This window comes from Dromaius novaehollandiae, chromosome Z (assembly GCF_036370855.1).
Source record: "Dromaius novaehollandiae isolate bDroNov1 chromosome Z, bDroNov1.hap1, whole genome shotgun sequence".
NCBI lineage: Eukaryota > Metazoa > Chordata > Aves > Casuariiformes > Dromaiidae > Dromaius > Dromaius novaehollandiae.
Window position 1 is genome coordinate 58,736,386 of NC_088132.1, and position 22,385 is coordinate 58,758,770.

General features: G+C 36.4%; 1 protein-coding gene across 2 annotated transcripts in view; it reads right to left on the reverse strand.

Annotated features, from left to right (window-relative positions):
• The window catches only part of LOC135325000 (AP-3 complex subunit beta-1-like), a 150,383-nt gene that overhangs the window by 86,781 nt on the left and 41,217 nt on the right, over window positions 1-22,385 (reverse strand). For both annotated transcript variants that reach the window (XM_064502274.1, XM_064502275.1), the window contains exons 7-11: window positions 20,819-21,001; window positions 7,056-7,220; window positions 4,659-4,756; window positions 2,136-2,190; window positions 1,984-2,055 (exon numbers count right to left, since the gene is read on the reverse strand). In XM_064502274.1, the coding sequence (XP_064358344.1) occupies window positions 1,984-2,055; window positions 2,136-2,190; window positions 4,659-4,756; window positions 7,056-7,220; window positions 20,819-21,001 (573 nt within the window). The remainder of the gene's footprint in view (window positions 1-1,983; window positions 2,056-2,135; window positions 2,191-4,658; window positions 4,757-7,055; window positions 7,221-20,818; window positions 21,002-22,385) is intronic.

A 22,385-nucleotide genomic window follows, 5' to 3' on the forward strand; every position in this document is an offset into this window, starting at 1 on the left:
CACTGCACCCAAAGAAGCCTTTTCCTAATTCCTGGTGAAGAAGGGGATGATGTACAACACTGGGCATACACTTTTAAGATGCTATACTTCCAAGCTGCTTTAACTTTCAAGCAGAAAGAATTCCAAGCCAACTTGAATGAGGTAAACTGAAGAAAAAGACAACTCTGTAAAGGGAAGACATTTTGAGAGATAGATGCACACAGATATGGAGATTTAATTGATAGAGTCCACCTGTACTTCAGAAACCATTTGAGAAGGCCTCTCACCAAAGAGTCATAAATAAATGTAGCTGGCATAGAATAAGAAGTGGCCAAAGAAGGACAGGAATGAACAGAACTAAATGACTGGTTTTACAGTTCAAGAAGGTTATCAATGGAATCCCACAAATATCTTTGTTGATCTTGCTTTTCAACATATTCACACAAACTGTGAAAGGGATGAAAAGGCAGATGACGGTTTCCTGCTGATGCTAAGGTTTTCAGAGAAATGAAGACAAAAGGCTGACTTAGAAGAAGAGCTGCTTAAATCTTAAAATATTAGATGACTGGTTGATAAAAGGTCAAAAGAAAGTGCAACTCAACCCAACTGCAAAGTAGTGTAAGGAACGACACCCTAATTTTGCTTAGAAAATGATGGGTGCTGAGCTGATTACTACTAACCTTGAAAGAGTATTCGTGGTTAAAATAGACAATGCCGTGAAAATAAGCTCAATGCTAAGCAGGGGTCAGAAAAGTAAACTGGGTGTTTGGAAGGAAAAAGAGCAAGACAGCAATTAACAGTGAACTGGATGAATTCAAAGGTATCCCTACATCTTAAATACTGCTGTAGGTCTGGTCCCCCCATCTTAAAGCAGACAATGTAGAACTAAAAAAGGTACAGAGAAGCACAAGATTTTCCCAAGTACGTAACATCATAGGTAGACTGAAACTCTTCAGTCAGCAAGACAGAACTGAGGCAGGATGAAAGAAAAGAGCACAATTTCTACTTCTCCAGACTTTCACTGTTGTGTTATATTTGAATTCTCTAACTGACATCAACTTTAAATTTTTTCAGGAGTTCAGAGGTCAATGACTTTTCCTGAATAATAGTATGTCTTACTAGTATTCTCACCAGCTTTCATAATCATTAAATTTGGGGAAGATCCTGTCATCTCCTTATGTCTCAAATTTCCTTAGATGTAATATCGGACTAATAAAAATAACATGGTTTGCGTATAGCTATCTTAGACTGCACCACTCCATGCACGTAATGTGTGCAAATATGTGTAAATTAATAATATGGAAAAAATCAAGTTTAATATACCTGTACCTTTCACTCCTAACCACAAGTGCCCATGACAATCCAGAAAGCAAAGACAAGTGAAAATACACACAAATAGCAGATTGCTTTTTGACTACTGTTTTGTCAAGGATTCTATGTTTCCTTGAAAACAAGAAGAAAACAGCCCAGAACAGGCACTGAAATACGGCTTTGAGAAAAGCCTAAAGTATTTCCCCAGTTGAATGCTGACTTGACAGGGGATTTGGGACTCCTGCATTGTCCCATATTTGACTCCTGCTTTATTTGGTGAAACATACTTGAAACTCTCCTTTTAAGCAAAGGGTATTAAAGACAGTGTGATGTCATTTCTCTTCAATTGAGAAGATTTTTCCCTCTTATGAAAACAGCCTAACTCTAAATGCTTGAATGGCAGGATAGATCAAAAGGAATAGTAATGCTCTGTATCACTGAAAAATATCAAAAACTTGAGCAGAAAACACAGTCCATCTGCCATCTATACCACAACATCAAGAGAAATTTCCAGACAGTCTGACAAGCTTGAAGGACACTTGTGGGCTTATCTAAAAGCCACAATGCTAGACTTCTTAATGGAAAAGGAACAGAACAGAATAACGTATGTCATAGCAGTACAAGAAAATTTCACTTTCCTGTTGCAAACGGTGATTTGTCCAGCAGTATGCAGATGAATTCTTTTAAACTCACCTTCAGTGTTTTGATCATTGTTGGATCAGTTGATCTAACGTAGAAACTCTTCAGATAAGGTTCAAACATGCCCTGAAAGAACAAAACTTATTTAAGTAGCTTGCCTGTGCTTAATATAAAATGTAACTTAGAAAATTCCAAAGAAGGTATACCTTTCTCTGAATTGACATAGTGGCAATATTTTGCAGAACAATATACTGCACCTCCCTAGAATTTGAAAAGAAAAACAAGAGTTAGTCTACAAAATTATGGATACATAGATTAACACATCATGGCAAAGACAGACCAATTCTACTTGAGCCCAAAGTACATTTGATTTGGCACAAACACATAAGAAGAGAAAGCTTAGTGCAAATTGTCACAAGTCAATCATCATCTTCACAGCAAAATGCGTCACAAAACCAAGCTATCGTTCTTAAAAACTTTTATATGCAAAAAACATCCCCAACATCAATGTAATGGTGCAATGCTTCTTGTAGGTGTTAGGTCTTTGTTTAAACAAAAAAATTAACAATTCATTTAAAACATTTGCATGTTGGCTTCTCCAGACACAGCGCACACCGCTTTTTGCACCATCTTGAAATTTAAATGTTCAGGACGACATAGATGAGAAAGAAAACACGCAGACTTTATCTATAGTGTAGAAATTGCTGCATTAGCTAAGCAACAGCTAATACTTGCACTACCAGGAATTAGCTTGGCTTTTTTTGTCTTGAAATAATTTGTTGATTATAGTTCTCAGAAAAGGCCAAGCTCTCCTGTGACTTGCAGTATATAGACAGGTTCATGCATCTATTAAAAAGCAGCACTATAACACAGGCAAGTCAACCAATTGTTTAAAGCCTAAGTAATTATAGTAGTTACAGTCAAATTTTCTGAACCATGGGTCCTCAAATTCTTTCATGATGCAAATCACACCTTAACAGACAAATCATCTCTTCAATTATCTCCTCTTATTCAAAACTGTAGAATAGACCTGTGGCAATTACAGCTGTCGCTTGCAAAGCAATGTAATAATACAGAAGTACCTAATACCTTTTAAACCTATTTTTGTGCAATTCTTATATAAGTACATGGAAACCAGTTAGCCATGCATGATGTACCAAGACTGGAAATCACTATGAAATGCTCTTCCAGGCACTCTAGCCCTCACTAGATCACAATGTATTTGACATTAATTTAAAGGCCATAGGCATATAACTTAAAGGGTGAACAACAAAAGCTTCTTTCAAAGTGGGTCTTTACTAGCAAGCATTTCATGCAGACTGGCTACAGAGAACAGACAACCCATTTAACATATAAAAGTCAGAAGATTAGTGCCATTTTAGACTAACTAGTTGAGATATAGGAAAGACAGAATAATTTCTTATTTGGAGAAATCTGGATATAACCATGAGGAATAAACAATGTGCAAGAAGCCGCCTTTCAACCTGTGAATATGAGTTTAGTTCTATACATTATCTGTAAATATGCTAAACTGCTTTATCTATTCTATTTACCTTTGCATAAAGAGAATTAGAAGCATCCTGTACTATAAAACTAAATATAGAAAAATAAAGGCAATACATTTTTATCTGAAATAAAAACATAAATACTCTAAGAAGCCCTATTTTTCCCTAATAGTCTAACTTTCAAATGATAGATACATTAGCCAAGGGTGAGCTCAAGAAGTTCACAAAGAAACAGTTCTATGGTGACTGGGCATGCAAAATTTAAACTAAGCAGTCTTGTCAGATGCAACTAAAGCGACTTTTTCTTTTCTTTTCTTTTTCATTTTTTTAAGCTTTGTCTGTTCAATGCTACCCACTTTTTAAAAATAAGTCATTTTCATAGCTAAGTTCTATCCAAGAAGATCATATTTAGTTAGGAGTTGAAATATTAAGATTTTTTCAAAATAACTTTCTATCACACCTTTTGGGCTTTTCAAACAGACGCATGGAAGCTAAAAATTTAAAAACTGGAAAAAAGAAGTTACATAAATATTGGCATAATATGCCTATACTATGAATCACAAAATCCCTCTGGAGTATTATCAACTTTATGAAGCATATGGCAAATGAGACCCTTGATAGTAAAGTATGACAAGGTCACACTGAAGATGGTCAAGTCAAACTTAGTGAGACTGAATGAAACACAAACTAGTTCTTTAAAAGCACTGTTCGAGGATTAAGAAAATGTAGGGGATTCAGCAGCGTCTACTGCTGATTTAAAAATACCTATTTCTGTTGTTGACAGAGAAACTAAGAAGTCATCAATATACAGGGAGGGAAAAGAATGTACTTATTAGAAGACTTTAGTGTCTCACAGGACAGTAAGGAACCATAACATAATTAAACTTCCAATAATTAAACAAACTCAAGAAACCGAGCTAACTAGTTTGTACTGTCTCTATTTCTATACTAACCATCAACCATGACTTTTTTCTCAGAATAAAAGTGATAAAAAGAATGAAATGCTTATGGTAGGAACATAATACTGAAAATGATGGAATTACTTTTAATAATTTTCATTTATTGAATAAATACGTATGTTACAGTACAATTTTAAAATGAAACTCTAATAGTGCTATAGTTAAATAGACAGACAGACAGATGGCACTGGATCTAAACAAGCACGTACAAAAAACCGTCACAAAAAAAGTGCAGACAGCAATTCAAAGAACGGACATGACCTACCTATTGCTACGGAGTAAACGCACTAATGATTTAGAAACAATGCCAGCTTCAGATTTTGGTGCCAAATGCCAATAAAGCTGTGCCACTGCCATCACCACCTAAAAAAAGAACATTCAGAATGGCCTGTTAATTCAAAATAGCCATACATAATTATTACATTTGCTTCAAACCTGCAGAACCACCAAGCCACTCTTCTTTAGAAAGGAAATTGCATATTCACGTTCTTTGAAATCAACAAAGCAGACTGGCAGAGGGAGGAAGGATACCAGGAGAAAGATACTTTTATTTCTAAAATCCAAGCTAATAACTAACTCTCATTCCTACCAGTATTTATTGTATGACATAATATACAGTGGGACAGAGAGTGAAAGATGTAGATAGGTAACTCATAATTATAATCACACTAATATCATCCTTAATAAGCAGTACTGCTAGCATTAGCTATACAAATTAATGAGGAAGTACTGTTTTTTCAAACTTCTGTAAAGCTTGTGCTTTTATTTTTATTAAATACAGGGTCAATATTACCTGTTCTTTAGTTTCCACTAAAAACCTCCATCATTACTCTATTATGCAAATTATAATGACAGCTGCATTTACTGGCAACTTCTAAAGTCTAAAAATAACAAAAAGTAGAAGCTATAGGTTTATATATAAACATCCCTAGCAGCAAAAAGCAGAAGAGTGAGAGCTATAATAAAACTTATGGATTTTAAATTGCCTTTCAACTTTTTCTTCTGGTAAAAAGACAAATGAAGAACTTCATGTTAGTCATACCACAACCTTCCCTACAATACCATCATGGTCACCTTTCAATCTAAACTAAACATAGATCATAGAAAGGAGAATCAAAGTAAAGACGCCATCATGACACTTGACTTGGTATCCTAAATCTTAAATACCCATTAAACAAAAAGTGGTTCTAAAAAATAAATACTGATGAAAAGCATTTGAAAACACAAAATAAATAGCAGATTTTTTTAGCATAATACAACAAGGATCTGACAAAAAGCTAAATCACAGTGAAAGCAAATAATATCACTGCTGGTAAATTCTGTGAATGGTACAAAAACTGGTGTAATAACAGCAATTCAAAACAGCATGATTTCACTTGACAAACTGCACTTAAACATTCTAGTTAACTTTAATACTGGAAAGTTCAAGATCATAACTGTGAGAATCAATATCATACTTAACAGATACAAAGGAAGTGATTTACAGAATGTGGAAGATAAGCAACTGAAACAGCATTCTCAATGCAGTGTGCTGGCAAAGGTATCTAACATAACTGTTCTTTGCAGGAGATGAGGAAACATTACATAGATGTTGAACAGTGGTTTTAGCATGAGGTTGTGCTCTAATATAATTGTTCTTGGAAAGCTGCATTTAACTTGTTTCCAAAGTTTGCTGACCGATTAGAAATGGTTTTGATAAGACCTACAAGTTAATTAGAGTCTAGAAATATGTTTCACATGAGGAACTAAAACCTGATCCATCTAGCTTATCAAAAACAGGTTAAGAGGTGACCTGATCACTGTTCACTAATTGTTCTTGTAAAGTCCTATAACACCTTAACCTAAACAGATGTGTAAGATGATTCAAGATTTAAAGAAAATAAGGACCCTCTTTCTAGACTGAATTTGTCTAAGCTAAGCTAGGAGAACATTTTGCATTGGAATGTGTTAGACTCACTGTCACTGAAGTCTTTTCAGAAGATACGTAGTCTCAAGTACTATTTCTAACCTCAGTTTGTAATAAAGTTCTGTGGCCTGAGAAATGCCACAATGACTAGCTATCAGCGGGACTCTTCTTGGTACTAAAACTTTACCTGCATATTAAAGTCTCCTGGAAATAGTGTAGAACACACTATACTCAGGATATCGTATCTACCCTGGAATCCTGCCAAGATACCAACACTAAGAAGCAGGCTGGGATTCACAAAGGATTCAGGCATATAATTGTCTCCTTTTAAAATATGAGACTCAAAGGAAGGTACCACTTAATGAATCAGTAACAACTATGATTTTCCTTGAAAGTCTCTATCATCAAAACTGACAGTGTTTGTGCCATCCTAGCTGCTGAAAACTTAAGCATTTACAGCTAGCTATGGTACAGTTACCACATGCTACAGAAGTCAGATTCAAATACCTCTTTTGTCCTTAACACCTGGAGCATAAAGCACAATCAGTTCAGGTGTTTTACTCAGGAGCTCAGTTAATTTGAAAAAAAAGTTATTTTTAGTAGAAGAGAAAAGAACCACCACAGTTTTCCTGTAGCAGTTACTATGCAGTGTTGCCACATTAAAGAGGTATAGATTTTCTTTCTAAATCTTTTACATTTTCTATAAGCATAGGTACTTAGTAATTCCTTTTTGATAAAAAGTTGAACTTGTCGTACAGCAGAATTTCTGCTTTGAAGCAAGGGCTTTGTATTCCGTAACAGAAGCCGGTGGTCTGGGTCCATAACGTAGGTTTTATTCACTTTCCGATCTTTTTCTTTCTGTTCTTCATCGGATTCATAGAAATTATTTTCATTATATTCCTCCACAACATCGTCATCATCCTGCCAAAAGACAAAAATAACAGAAACACGTACAGAATATTTGAATCGACCAGTTTTATTCATTTAAAAAATACCATACAAAAAAAAAACAATTTCATGCAAGAATTTTGCACTTTTTTTTTAAACCAGCCATCGTCTCTTCTACCTAGTTTGCCGAAAGCAATAAATATACCAACATTTAAAAAAGCCTTAATAATATATGCAAAATTTCCGTGGAGGTAAGATCAACTATTAAATGAAATGCCTTTGTTAATCTTTTGTAAACCTGATCAGGTGAAAATATTGGTCCCTTTTGGACTTAGAGCCTATGATCTAATATTGACACGTCTAAAAATGTCAGTTCTTCAAAATTCACTCTGTTTTGAAGACTTTATACAAATCCCCTGCACTGTCTAGCAATATATAAATTATCCATAAAAACAGCAAACAGCTTAGGCAAACTTAAGCAAAGGGCAGTTCTTTAAGAAATTAGACTGGCTAAAAGGTTATGCATCCTGATTCTGGCTTTCCCTGATGAAGTTCATTAGACTCACTGGAGTTTGAGATACTTTTTCTCAAAAGTGAATGACATCAAGGTACAGAGAAAAATATTTTGGTTAACCAAATTAATTTCTGACATTCATAGGCTTCGTATATAGGCCACAGCATACAGAGATCTCCACTTGCAGTTTCAGATATATATCCATCTGAGGATTATGAAGGATTTCTTATTGTTTTACTGCAAGTGGGCCTAGGAGTCAGTCTGATCAAAGATCATGGCCTTAGGGCTGGCAGAAAGCAACCTGTTTGTAAAAAACCCCAGATATTAAAATGGTAATTAAATGGTATTAATATATTTCATGTTATTAAAAAGAAGTCTATGGAGAAGACAGAGCCAGGCATTCTCAGAGGTGCATAATGAAAGGAGGGGAGGCAAAGGAAACAAGTTGCAGCACGGGAATTTACAATCAGATATTAGGAAAAAGAACAGTGAGTGATCAAACGCTGAAACAGGCTGCCAAGAGAGGCTGTGGGCATCTCCATCCTTCAAAAGTTTCAAAACTTGAATGAAAAGGCCCTGGGCAACCCAGTCTAATTCTGTAGTCAGCCCTGCCTTGAGCAGGGAACTGGACTAGAAGACCTTCAGAGGTCCCTTCCAGCCTAAATTATTCTATGGTTACAAAATTCACCTACTTTTCAAGAAAAACACTTTACTTAGCAAAGGAAGTTCATAAAACATAACAACATAATAGATCACTTGAAAGGTCTGTTTTGCTCAGTTTATCTTCAACGATGGCTCAGAAAAAGGTTAACTCATTGGATGGGTGGTACAATGATCATTGCTTTAGTGTATTTTCTCATTCTCCAGCAATCTGCACCTTAGATTGAAATGTTCACTTTTGTATGCATCATGTTTAACAGCTACCAAAAGGCACTTCCTTATTTAGTCAACACCTTCCTTAACACATTTTATGACCTCCAGAGCAAACTGTGGGTAGTCACCCTTTTAAATTAAAAACTCAAGATGCTAAATCAAGAGTACTGGTAACTGAATCCTTCCCCTTATCTACAGGAGAGGCAACTTGAAAGCAAGATTCCTGATCCCAACGCATCTGAACCCTGCACTGAGGAAGGTGACTCTAACAGAAGCAGGATAATTCTATCTCCACTGATTCAGTCTTCAGTGTCACTGCCTTGATTGCTAACAGGCAAACATATGAGTACTATCAAACTCAAGAGGAACACAGAGCTGGAAATAGTATTTAACTCATTAATCACTGTTATAAAGAAAGAGCTTGAGCTCACACATTTGTGATTCTTTTAAACACATTTCTTTTTAAAGAAACATTGGTTAGAAACATTTGAAGCAAAGTTCCTAATAATTACAAAGCAATTTAGGCCTCTTACAAAAACTTTTATTTTAAAACCTACTAGAATTTTTATAGTGTACCACTTTCTACATATCCCCACAGCAGCAGTATTAATGTGATCTTTTCTGATAGTCAAGTATTCATTCTGGTCTTAGAATATTCTTCTTTTCTCAAATCTCTTGAAATTTTATGAAATAACATGATGACACCACACAGGGAAATAAGTTCAGTGAACGGAAATTCATTAAGATCAAACCGATGATCTTAGTTTGATATGGATATGGAGACCAGTTTTCAGGAAATGTGAAAACATTCAGTCACTAGTCACCTTAAGACTCAACCTGAACTGCTGAGTATACCACTGCCAAAAGGAGAAAAACATTGCAGCATTTGCAAAATTACATTTATAATTTCTGCTATCACAGACAAGCTTATTTCTTGACAGCACTCTGCACAAGTACCAGTATTTTGTTCAGCAGTTCGGGGTCTAGTAACCAGAAAACCTAAAACCAAACCCTTCAAGAGTTGACCCTATTGAGATGATTGAGGTGCAACACAGCATAGTCAAGAACCCAGACCATCAAGCAAAAAAATCACCTCGAAGAACTAGCTGAATTCCCCTGGTTTTGCTTTGCCCTGTAATAAGCAAAGCCATAGCACTAGACACCACTGAAATAAGGGTGGCAAAAAGCCTAGCAGGAGACTACCTGCAGCAGGTATCCAGCAAGAAACATACAGCCTGTCTGTATAATGCTCAGTCGTGGGTGGGGTCTCGTTGAGCCTTTCTGGCAGGGAAGTGGCAGCATGAGAGTTCAACAAGTAGATTTAAATGTTCCAGTGTTTCCTCTTGTCCTTTCAATCACTTTAGATGCAGTTTCCACAGCCAATGTAAGACTAATCATACCATTAAAAGATTCTTTTTTTTTTTCTAAGCAGGTTTCATTTTCACCTGGATCAGTAAAATGACCTGGCTCACACTGTGGTCATAGGACCACTGGAACTGCTGAAGGAAAGCAGTGGGTGGTAAAGAGAGAAGGACAGGAAAGAGGCATTCCCTTTCAGTGGCTGCCTTTAGTTAAATTGCATTAAGTACGCTCATAGTTTGTAGTAGCACATGATTTAATTGTGCAGTTAATAGCTTTTCTAAATTGGCAAATCACTAAGAAAGTTCAGAACCTTGGGAGAATGAAGTGATTAAACACAGAGCAGGACCACTAGCATTCCAGGCTAGGAACTGCAAATAGACTCTGTTCCACATCATCTGCAATTTATATAATCCAGTGCAGAAGAGAATATTTTAGTGCCAAAGAACATGCATAATTCTTTTTTACATTATTCCAGACGTACAGCTTAGGGACATCTTCATAAAGTATTAACAGTTTAAATGAAGAAACTGCCAGATAACAAGTTCCATTAGCCTGTTGTTAAAGTTACTAAGCAAATGAGCTAACATTTAACTAAGATCCTGCGTGAAATTACATTTAATATGGCAATAAAGTTGAGAATGTGTTTTCCATTTAGGATAAAACACATTACAAGAATACTACAATTATCTCCAAATGCAGCTCCAATACATCCGCAAACTCAAGAGTTAATGGAAAACGTCACTGAAATCCAAACATGAACACATGCTGCTGCCCACGCTAATAGCCCTAATCCTGCTCTGTAACCTGAAGCAATTCAAGTATTAATGTTCCTAGGTTAGGTATAATTGATTTTTAAGGCCATAGGCTTCTATTTCTCTCCTTAACAAAGATATCTGTAACTCAGGTTCATAAGAAAATGCACAGGAAACAGAAAAGCCTGTGACTGTATTTCCACACCTGCCTCTCCCTCTCAGTACACCATTTCCCCAACACTAGCCTGGCTGTACATGTTAGAACTTAACCTTCTCCTGCCCTATATACTTTTTTCCTCCTTCCCTGTCACTGATCTTTCTAGTTGAATAAATCTAGGCGAATACCTAGTTCTTCACAAGGAATTCTTAAGTTTAACAGTTGCATCATATTGCTCTTCTTCAGAAAGTAATGTTTGCTGCTAGAGAATAATACAGTTTATGGAATTTCACTTGCTTTCAAGTTTTCAAAGATAATACACATGCAAGATGAGGTTAAACAAATATACAGAAAAAGCATTACTTATAAGCACATTTATGCAATGCTTTGCAGTATAGGCACATCAAGCTACAGCCAAGAGAACAAAAAGCCTTAGGGAAAAAAGAAAGGAAATGGATGAAAAGGAGTAAGGCAGGAAGTCACTACGCATTCGGACAACATGTCTCAATGAATTCAAACTGTTAGTGAATTTCCGCTTTCCACTCATTCATATTGCAGGTGACTTCAAACATCAATTCCCACATCTCAATCACATCATCACAGCTATCTGGAGGCAGGTGTTTGTGCAAATAGTAGCCATATAATTGCTCTGCCGCATCCTGAAAGCATCTTCTGTGACAATTATATATTATGAGCATATAGAAGGTATTTCAGTTGCTGCTCTACAGTTATCTGAGATGGGTAAATTTCTCAGCAGTCTCCCACAGCATATGAACTTTGGTGAAGCTTGCTTTGATTATGGATCCACTTCAAATGTCTCAGAAACACCCTGTGATAAAACTAGTTATCCACTTTGACATACCCTTTTTTTTGGGGGGTGGGGGGTGTGGAAGGACAGGGAAGGGACAAACACTATTTTTCAGTCTCTCAGAATAAGCCTCAACAGCATTGGGGGACCACCTGAAACATCTAGTCTTATAAATAGAAGGGTAAGACTTCTCTGACATCCAGAGGATGCAAGAACACTTTGATGCTAGAGACACGACATTTAAGGAAGGAAATGTGCAAATTAATTCTCAGAAAGCTCTTCTGAAAATTTAGCTAAAGTTTGAAAAAAATTTCTACACGAAAAGAATACTATGCATAAGAACTGTAGCAAAGTTTTCCTCCACTTTTCGAGAAGGATTTTATTGCAAGGAGAGATCTCTTGAAATATAGGTGCCACAAGAAAAATTTATAAGAGACTCAAACACAAAGGCCAGATAAGTTGTAACAAGTGAGATCTTGCTGAGGAACTGTGTTCTCTAATAGCTATATATAACTTAACAAACTCACCCTTTCACAAATTCAAGGAGAGTATGGAACACACGGGTATGGGGCAGGATAGCCATTAACTGCACTTTGACTGAATTAAGGGAGAAGTCAGACTTCGTCTTCAGCAAACCAGTATAAGGGGACTGAACAGGATAACGATCCCAGAGAAAACCAAGCCACATAATAGAATCTTTTGCAGATAAACTTGTTTTGTAGAGTGCTTTCCAGTGTTTATCAAAACTGCTCTCAAAAGAGTTTGGGGTAAGTTAAGTTTGGAAGATAAGAGCTTTGGGACTACTCACCAGCAGATGAAGCTGATTCCAATACCAAAACCACCTCAGCTTACCAAGATCAGTGCTCCACTTACTGTATCACAGATAGGATCCTTGGATAAGGGAAATGGTAGAAAAGGTATAGAGCGGCTTTCCTAATTACAGAACCAATAATGCATCTGTAACTTTGATGTTGTGTGTGAAAAGGCCTACCTAAATCCTTCCACATGCTTAAAAGATGGATTTCTGAATACTAGACTAGACCACCTATTTTTAGTCTATCAGAACAAAATGACAATTATCCTCAAGACTGTTCAAAAAGCCAAGCTGATGAACAGTGCCCATCCCTCCTCTCCATAATAGGGAGTCCTTGAATAAGAGACAAGTATGCCAGAGCAGGTAAAGTTTCATATGAGGAATTGCCTGTTGCCTAAGAGAGGCACATCTCACATGGTGGAAAGACGACCAAAAATTGTAATGGCATTTGACATAATCTGAAGCCAGCCTGGAGAAAGGCCTTAGAAGGCATGAAGCCAAGTTTGCCACAGAGATCTCCAGGCACTAACTGAATAAGAGCGAGTTTTCTATCATTAGCCAAAGGATGTTAAAGAATCAAAGAATAAAAGAACCAGATCATCCACTCCATAGACAATGGATTCCTTTTAACTACTAACCAGCCATCTAAGTATACTCTCTCTTTCTTAAGTATACTGCAATTATAATTAGTTGTGCAATAATGGTGTATGCTGCTGTGAACAGGCTAACAGAACTAATAGTGATCTTCCAAAGAAAGTCATAGCTCTGATGGAAATATGAAAGTAGGGGAGTATTTCTAGTGCTTAAGCATAAGTATCTAGTGCCATTTTATACTCTCTCAACTATGAGAAATATCTGCATGGGTCTGGTAGGTCCTGAAGGTATGGGGCCTACAGGAAAACCACAGCAACCAAGACTAGACAGGGCACCTTGTGGCATTTAGTACAACACTAGACCCTAATGTTTAGATAGATCATATCCTAGTTTCCCTAAAGGTCAAAAGGCTTCAAACATTTCCTCTTTTGCAGAATGAAATTATTGAAGTCCATCACCAAAGTCTTCTCCTTTTCAAAGTTACCTATGGAATCCTTCTTGATTTTATTAAAATAAAACATCTAAGTTTCTAGCATCCAACAAATTCCTGTTGACGCTCTTGTATGCGGAATCCTTGAAAAGAAATGAGTTGGGGTTTACATGACAGCTGAGAAATAAACTGGATCACTGTTCCAGGATGCAGGTTACATTAACAGTAGCTATTCCTAAATGGACAGAAAGCAAGAGATGTTACTGTCACGAAACCTGAAGCATATTTAGTTTTCAGGAACAAATTTGCTCAAAAAAGGAGGACAATTTTTAGAAACTTCTCCCTTCAACCACACTTAGAACCTAAAAAGATTCTGATAATAAAGTAGTGGTCTGGGATATGACCTTTATTCTACCAGTAAGCACTTGTAAAGAGGCTTCCTGATGAAATACACAATAATAAAACATATGCCTGTTACTCTCTTTTAAATTAACCAGACTGAACACTTTCAGCTAATATTAACTAACTGTAATTAACTAACTCTAATTAAGAAAATAGAGTAGAATATATTTTTGAGCATTCAGATTAAGTCAGTTCCTTTTGGGGTGGAAAAATATACAGTAGAAGTCAGCAAACAGAATGCAATGTTCAGGTGTGCTTTATATATGTATAGACTATATATATGTATATATAAACAATTTTATACATAGAATATTTATAAATACACACACTTACACATAAAATCATCGCACTACCTAAACATTGCCTTCTATCACCACTCCACTAGGGACTAGACCTGTTGCTTCTACACAAATTAATAAAGTGCAAAAAACATGCATTTTCAGTTAAGTGAGCAGTAATGGAACGAAGAGCCAATAAAACTTACAAGATCATCAGAATTGTTTTGCTCATCTAAAGCAATAAACATGATGCCAGATAACATGGGCTAATACATTCAGATGATGTTCAAAAACAATCCATTTTTCAACTGCAAACATCTGTCAGGGAATGAGGCACCCTGAGAAATAGCTTATAATGCAACTGCAATTGATATTTCTTACCGAATTTTCTATAACTCAATGGCCAATACGGTCTCAAACATTTGTTCATGTAAGAAGCCAAGAGACATGAGAAAGAGGTAGACTGAGAATTCTGTTTTCACTGGGTTCATTCCAGTAGAGACTCTTCTCTGTTTTCAGGGCATGGACCAAACACAGGACATTGAGTTCACACAAGAGGTACTGCACCCAGGAATAATTATTTTATGCAGATTTCACCTTGCCTTTATAAGAACAAGTTCTGAGGTCAACTAATCCTTTTGTTAAATTTGGAATCAAAATAATAATTTATGATTTTTAGATCCATTTATTCAAAATAGTTCCATTCTCCCCAAAATGTAAGTCAGGCATAAAATAGCATCCTCTTACTATAAAGACACTCTCACTTTAATAGTGTGTGAAAAAGGTGAGCACAAAGAAATACAGATTTGCAAAGGAAAGGACAGAAAAAATGTTTAGTGCATAAGGAAAGAGAAAGAACAGAAAACGAGAAGAACACAAAGAGAGAGGAAAAAGGAGCAATGGTGAAAGGATAACTAAAGGGCAAGGATACCATCTGCCTCCAATACTGGCTAAGAGTTCCACAGATTTTTCTCAAGTCTAAAAATTAAATTGGAATTTGGAACTTGTGTTCAGAAGTTTGGTTAAATGTTCGAGTGGTTTGGGGGCTTTTTATTTGGGTCAAGGTTCTCTTAGGCTGATCTCAAGTAGGTACCTGAAGGGGCAGTATAAGCTATCCCATCAATATAGTAAGCACTTCACAGCCAACTGTGGAGCAAAGGTTCTCTCTCATACAGTTGCACCACAAGTGAACCAGATAATTGTCAGTTATCTGGGGAATCCAACTCAAAGCATATGCTCTACTGGTAGTAGTCAAAACCTGTCATGAATTATAAATAAGTCACAGAGAAACAGGGATCTCGAGAATCTCCAGCTATAGAGAATTGTAAGGGTTCACAGTGCCTCCTACTTGCTCATGTCCCCAGTATACCCTCTAGTAACACTATGTACAGCACATGTCAGCTCCTGAAAACAATTCAACTCCTCTTCCTCTGGAAGGAATATACATAATCTTAAATGTAAAGTCAAAGAGATCCCTTCCACACTCCCCATATATACAAACACACTCAGATCTTTATTTTTTGCTTATCCCTACCAGGAGCCTTAGGATTGTTTACATTTTAATCCCAACTTTCCTAATAGCTATAGAAAAGAGGCAGAGCTGCAAATAATCATGTCTTGCAATAATAGCATAGTCAATTACCTGACATAAAGCTTGCTACAACGAAGAAACAAGGCTAATGTGGGGGGAAAAAATGTGTCTGCCCTACTGTCCCAAAAAATTAATCTCCCTGAACTCTCCTCGCCTGTCTTCTTGGGAGGCTTGAAATCTCCTGTTCTTGAAGAGGAATCTTCAACTGAAGATAAAGAGAGGTGACATCTCAGGAAACAAACAGGGAATCAGTAAGTTAATTTTCTCCCCAAAACACTAAGATTGTATATAAAACACAAGTATAAAAACCAAAGTCTTCCAAGTATGCAGCTTTCTTCTCTGCTTCTCTCTCCAACAGACATGATGAAACACACTTATGCAATTTTAGAGATAACTTATCTCTGATCTGTCCAGTAATTTCCAAAAGTTTAACTTGGGTCTTGTCAAACGTGCATTCTAAGACTAGGATGTAAATAAGTGTACTATGTGGTACTGTTTTTCTTTCCTGTCTGGGAAGATGAGAGTGAGAAGCAGCTATACTTATGCGCTCATTTTTCAGTATTGGGGAATGGCTGCAACAAAGACTCACCTTTCAGAAGGATGCAGAATGAGGCGGGAAATCAGAACACCAGTGGTTATATTTGATTGCAAATCCATATTAGAAGCAATCTTTGGAAGACAGATAAAACCTCCGATAAAGCCCTTCCATTAAAGAGAATAACTGGGGGAGGGGAGGCAGCATAGTTGAGCAATTCTTTAACTCTTCAAATCCTAACCAAAGACTATTATTGTAAATGCAATATAGCTGTACGTAAACTAACTACAACATTTGTTTTAAAGTTACTACAACGATCATCCAACATTTAAACCATATTCGGACTACCACCCTAATTTTGGATGTTAGGAGCCTTCAACTTTCAAGACACAAAATGATGTGAAATCTTAGCAGAACACCAATTATACCAATCCGCCTGTCCTTAAATTGGCAATCTGAGATGAAAGTTTGATATCCTCACCCAAAAGTCTGCCCTACTTGCCTAAACAACATCAAGGGACATTAAATGCTGCATGATAGTTTTTTCCTTCATCCTAGTACATAAATCAACAAAATCAACTGAAGATAGCATAAAACATCAGCTGATCTACTTCAGTGATATTCTCCTACCAAAAACAGGTGGTACTTTTGCCAATGCCAGAAAAGCAGGCGTTGCTACCATTCAGGCTTAAGTTACCCCCATCTTGTCATCTGCCATTTTTCCAGTCACAAACTGGAACAAACTTGTGGATGCACTGCCAAAGAGATGAATGATATAAGATAGCTCAAAATTTTTGATAAACTATTTACCATTTCCCATGATTCTTCAGGAACATGCCACAACTGAGCAAGAATTCTGCCTGGTACTGTATTAGTCGAACTATATGTTTTCAGATCAAGGCTGTTAAAGCTTTCTCAGAGCAACCAAACATGTCTTCCTCAAACAGAGGAAAAACTAACCAAAGGTTCGCTTTTGTAAAGAGGGAACTAAGTAATCTTATTTTAGTTTTCATCTTTAAAATTGTGTTTACCTCTGTCTAGATCATTGGCTTTTAACAACTTAACTACAACAGATGGCTAGAATGAATGTCTCTCACCCTATATATAAAGTAATAATAATAAAAGCTCTCACTATGAGTCAAGAAGATAAGATTACAGCATTGGATAGACTACATAGCAACTTTGACTGGCAAAGTTATGGGAAAAACAAGGGTTGCTTTTTTAATCTTAGCAAGGTCCTAGAGACTTTGCTTACGCAGATTCTACCCACTGTAGCTATTCTATCACAAGTTTGTCACGGGAATAAGGGAAACCACAGCTATACACTCTGCTGCAAAGATGAGTGGCATTTTTATCTACAAACTGCACTTCTCTTGTGCCAGCCACAAAGCAAACCAGATCAGGAAACTCATGGGGCAAAAAGCTAACCCTTCCTGTCCCTGAAGGTATTTTTCTGTTGGATCAATTCTCTTATCCAGATTGTCTTAGAAACACTAGCCCAAACAAGAGAAGTAAGGGAAGGTAGAAAGACAATAATGCTCCCTTTCAGGGGCAGGGGAGACTCCATCATACAGTGATTATGAAACTACTGTCTCAGATTACATCCACAATAATCAAAGGATTTCAGAATTTCAAGTATTCTGCTTTCCATAATTGACTTCAAGCCATTTTTTGCTATAAATATAATATATATATTGTCATCCTATTAGGCAATACAAGCTGTAGATAAAATAAAACCAGTATTACAGTAAAATGTCTTGCCAGTCCCTTTTATGTCCAACGGACTTCAACAAAAGGGAAACAGTAACTGAATCCAGAATGCTCCAATTCAGACAGGTATACTAAGAATGCAAGCAATAAGTAGCACAACGCACAACTTCACTGTATACTAACTTTTCTAAATTTTAGTCTTTTGATCTTATCAGCCAAACCAGACTAATGTAAATCTGTTGATGTATGTGGTTTCACACCTACATCTGAAGAGGACAGCTCGATAGAAGCTGAAAATGGGCTGACTGCTTTTGATCTGAAAGTTACTATATTTCTGCGTGACTACGGCTCCCGGCTCTTCTGTGCTCCACGACGACTGTTGGAAACTTCTGGTCGATTGAGTTGTTTTGGGAAACAGCCACCGTCCAAGACGGTGTGCCCATGCAGTAGTGCATATGCACTGGGATGGCTGCTGCAGGCCTTGCCTCCTGCCATCCTCGGCTCCAGAGGCAGCTGCCACTGAAACAGGGATGGCTGAACAGCTCATAAACCAGCTCCGAAACTGCTGCTAGACTGCAGCCCAACACATTCATGCAAACCAACAGCAACTTTGGTATTTCATGTATTAGGCCATGTGTTAGGCCATAAGCTGTAAAGGTGCAGGAGCTGTTCATAAACCACTCGGCTGTCCCAGGAGTTTCCAGGAAAAGGGGCAGGGGCAAAAAGTTTAAGCTGGACTGCATTACAACGTTATCTGCCATCAGATACGTCACTACCTAGAAAATTGTTGAAATTGTGGATCCCAATTAGTCCTGAGCAGATATTTTCACTCCAGAATATGACTGACTTGGCCTGTTTAGTTTAATAAATGTTACCATTGGATACAGTTGATGTGAAACAAGGTTTTTCAGAAACTGCTATTCACAACTAACGGCTTCAAAGGAGTCTTTAAGTGTTTTAGGACTGATAAAATAAAACTAGGACATTTTTCATCACAGTGCTCATCATCAGAATTGAAAATACTACCCATCAGAGAAGTTAAAAATATAAATAGATTTTCTTAATTAATGGATAACTCCATTAGATTTCTACAACAATTTCAAGCATATTGCTCGAGAAAGGATTTTTCTTCATAACTGGGTAGTTTTCCAAACATTTGTTTAGGTTTTTAAGAGCACAAGAAATCAGTTCAAAACATTAAACCATTACTTGTTGTGAGTTAGCTCACTTGAACAATAGAAGCATATATTTCTCAAAAAGTAAGGTAAATTTTAGTAAATAAAAATGCAATATGCATTTTAGCAGTCTTGAATTTATTAATCTGATAGGTTTAATTTCCATTTTCCTGCATCAGCTTTATTTATAAAATGTCGTGCCCTATAAATATGCTGTTATTTTCTATAGTCAAGCACCCTCTTAACAAATCTTCTCATTAATATGTAAATTTAAAGTCAATCGGTCTTCTCCCTGACAGCACCATGAATTCCTAGTGCACTGTATAATCGGCTTTGACTTGGCATCCACTATTTATCAAAGATGTCAGTTAGAAAAATTACGGAAAATGTTCTGCAATTGATATGCCTGCAATCTACTTTGTCAACATTTAATTGTTCCTCAAATCATACATTTACATATAAACAGCCTAAATACTGATCCATAATGATGCAAATAAACTAAATTAAAAATCTCTTCTACTACACAAGATGCCCTGTTGTATGATGTGTTCATTTAAGAACCTATTGACAAAGGCATGCATTTCAACTAGCCCCAGAAAAAATATTTCTGCTAATTTAATCGCTGAGTAGGTAGACAAACTAAATTTTGTACTGAAGCTCACGAAAGTGGAAACCAAGCATTATTAAAACTATACCACTGACAAACAAATTTTAGGTTGACACAGGCAGGAGCCTGACAACCAATACTGTCACATGAACCTTCTAACTTCCTATAGCATAAGCCACAGTAATAATTGTCATCCATCCAGTTTCAATGAAAAGAGCACATTACAGTCTTTAAGAGACCTAGTCCCATCAAGACCTCCAAACTCTGTCCAGAACAGTAGGTCACCCCCTTTTTCTACTCTTCCTCCAACTACAAACTGAAATTGGCTTACACCAATTGTATAGTCATATCGTTAGGTAAAGTGGACATTAGGCATTGATTTTAATTCTTTTTAAAAATCCAAGTTCTGAGAGTTAAGAATGCAAGTTATTTTGTTTCAGTAAGCAACCTGTAATAAATATTCTGCCTCAAGTACTTTAGGAAAATACATTACCTAAGCAAAATCTCTTTAGGTAATGAGATGCTTATTTTAAGCAATTTTCTGGAAAGATGTGCTCTTAAAAACAATTTAATTTTCATATAAAATGAAAAAAGAGTTTCAGAAGCCAAACAGTAGCATAAAAATCATGAGATTCTCTACAGAGATTTTTGCTATGCTTCTATCCTTCTAATCTTAAAGCATAGTATACTCCTTGCTTATTTAAGATGAAGTGAACACAGCCATGTGACTCAAAGAATCACAGAAAAAAGGCTCTCTCTTCTGCCTATGATCACTGCATTGTAGGATATGTCAGGGGTAAATCAAAACAGCAACAGGTTATACCCTGGAAAAAGAATTCTTACGCTATGAAGAAGCACGGAAGCCTAATGTTAGTGAAGCCTTAAAGAGCTAAGACTTTTGCATGCGATTTCTATTTTTATACAGTCTGCATAAAAATCCATCTTAACCAGAGGACAAACCACATCTGACAATGGAAATAATTCAGAATGTGAGGACACAACATAATAATTGGAAAGTCACAAACTTACCTTTTTCCATGGGCTCACAAACTGTGTACGTGCATATCGAGTTAACATGTGGATTATGACAACTTGACCCCACTCTTCCACATCAACCAACAAGGTGCACAGCTTTCGGTAGTTCTTGTGAATCAGATCTATTCTATCTGGACACACTTCCTCAAATGCCATCACAACACTCCCAGCTACCAGCTAGAAAACAAAATATAAACCAGAAGGTCAGTATTCCTTCTACACATCATCCCACAAGCAATCATCAGAATTAATACTAGAAATACTCAGTATTGCAGGATATGTTGAATGTCAAATTGATTCTATTTGGGGGGCGGGGGATGGAGGGGGCAGGAGGAAGGGGAAGATTTCCCTAAGCCCACAGAAATGGTATCTTATATAAAATAGATTTGGGGTATATTCATTAGAACAAAGCAAACATTTACTGTTTCTACTACACACTTAAATCTTAGCTCCCAGCCCTGAACACACAACATAATGTAAGCATAATTTTTTTTTTCTCACAGTTATAGTTTCCAAATAAATTATCAGAGAACTTGCAATTAAAACAGAAATAACAGGAAACAACAAGTATAATATGGCAATGTGCCTGACAAGGTCTGTTGGGATCCCCTTACTAACATTGGTATGATCAAACTGAAAAGAAGTCAGGGCTAAATTTCCCAGCACTACTGGAATCCAAACTTCTCTTGATATGGCTAAATTAACTGTCAGATGAAATTTTATCTCTACAATTTCATGAAAACACTTTGCACAAAAAAGCATAAAATTTAGCAATACAGCATAGGGATATTTTAATACTTTTCCCTCAAAAAACACAAGCAGGATTTCTGCATGCTTTTGAGCACTTTTCTATTAATTTTAAAGTTACAGAAATGGATCATTTATGCCCTGGGATACCCCCAACCTTTTTTCCCCCTAAAGACATAAACCTTTTATACACACATTATATACATACATATACACATACATATATATATATATAAATCCTCATACAGACTGCGACCATAAAAATAGCTTTGTTTTCATGAGAAAATTAAATAGATTCTCAAAATTCTAACACTTAGAGCTTTATTCAAACCTTCTGATGGAGGGTTAAGAATAAAACAGGAAACCTTTATGGGGGGTGCCTGTTAAAATGCTCTCAGCAAGTTACTTTAACTGTGGGAAAGCTTCAAAAGCTGACCACTCATTATAAGGACATGTCATTTTGTGCCTAGAATTACTATTCTCCCTCTCCTAATTGCTTTAATTAAGATTTGGTTTGTGTCAAAGTACATGTTAAGTCAAATAACTTACATGATGAGACTTTATATGAAGCAGCTGATATGTATGCAGTTAGCATGCATGCAGTATAGCCTTCTGGCAGCAAATTAATGTCATATTTTATCTAAGCACTGGGGATCTGCATTTCAACCTCTAAAATTTCCCCAATGACTTAAAGTAAGCAATTAAATAGAAATGCAGTTTATTGAAATGGTACTTTTTGAGAAATATTAAATACAATGATATTCATATGTTACGTTTTTCCCCCCGCTGTATTTGGCTGACATTTGGTTTATTA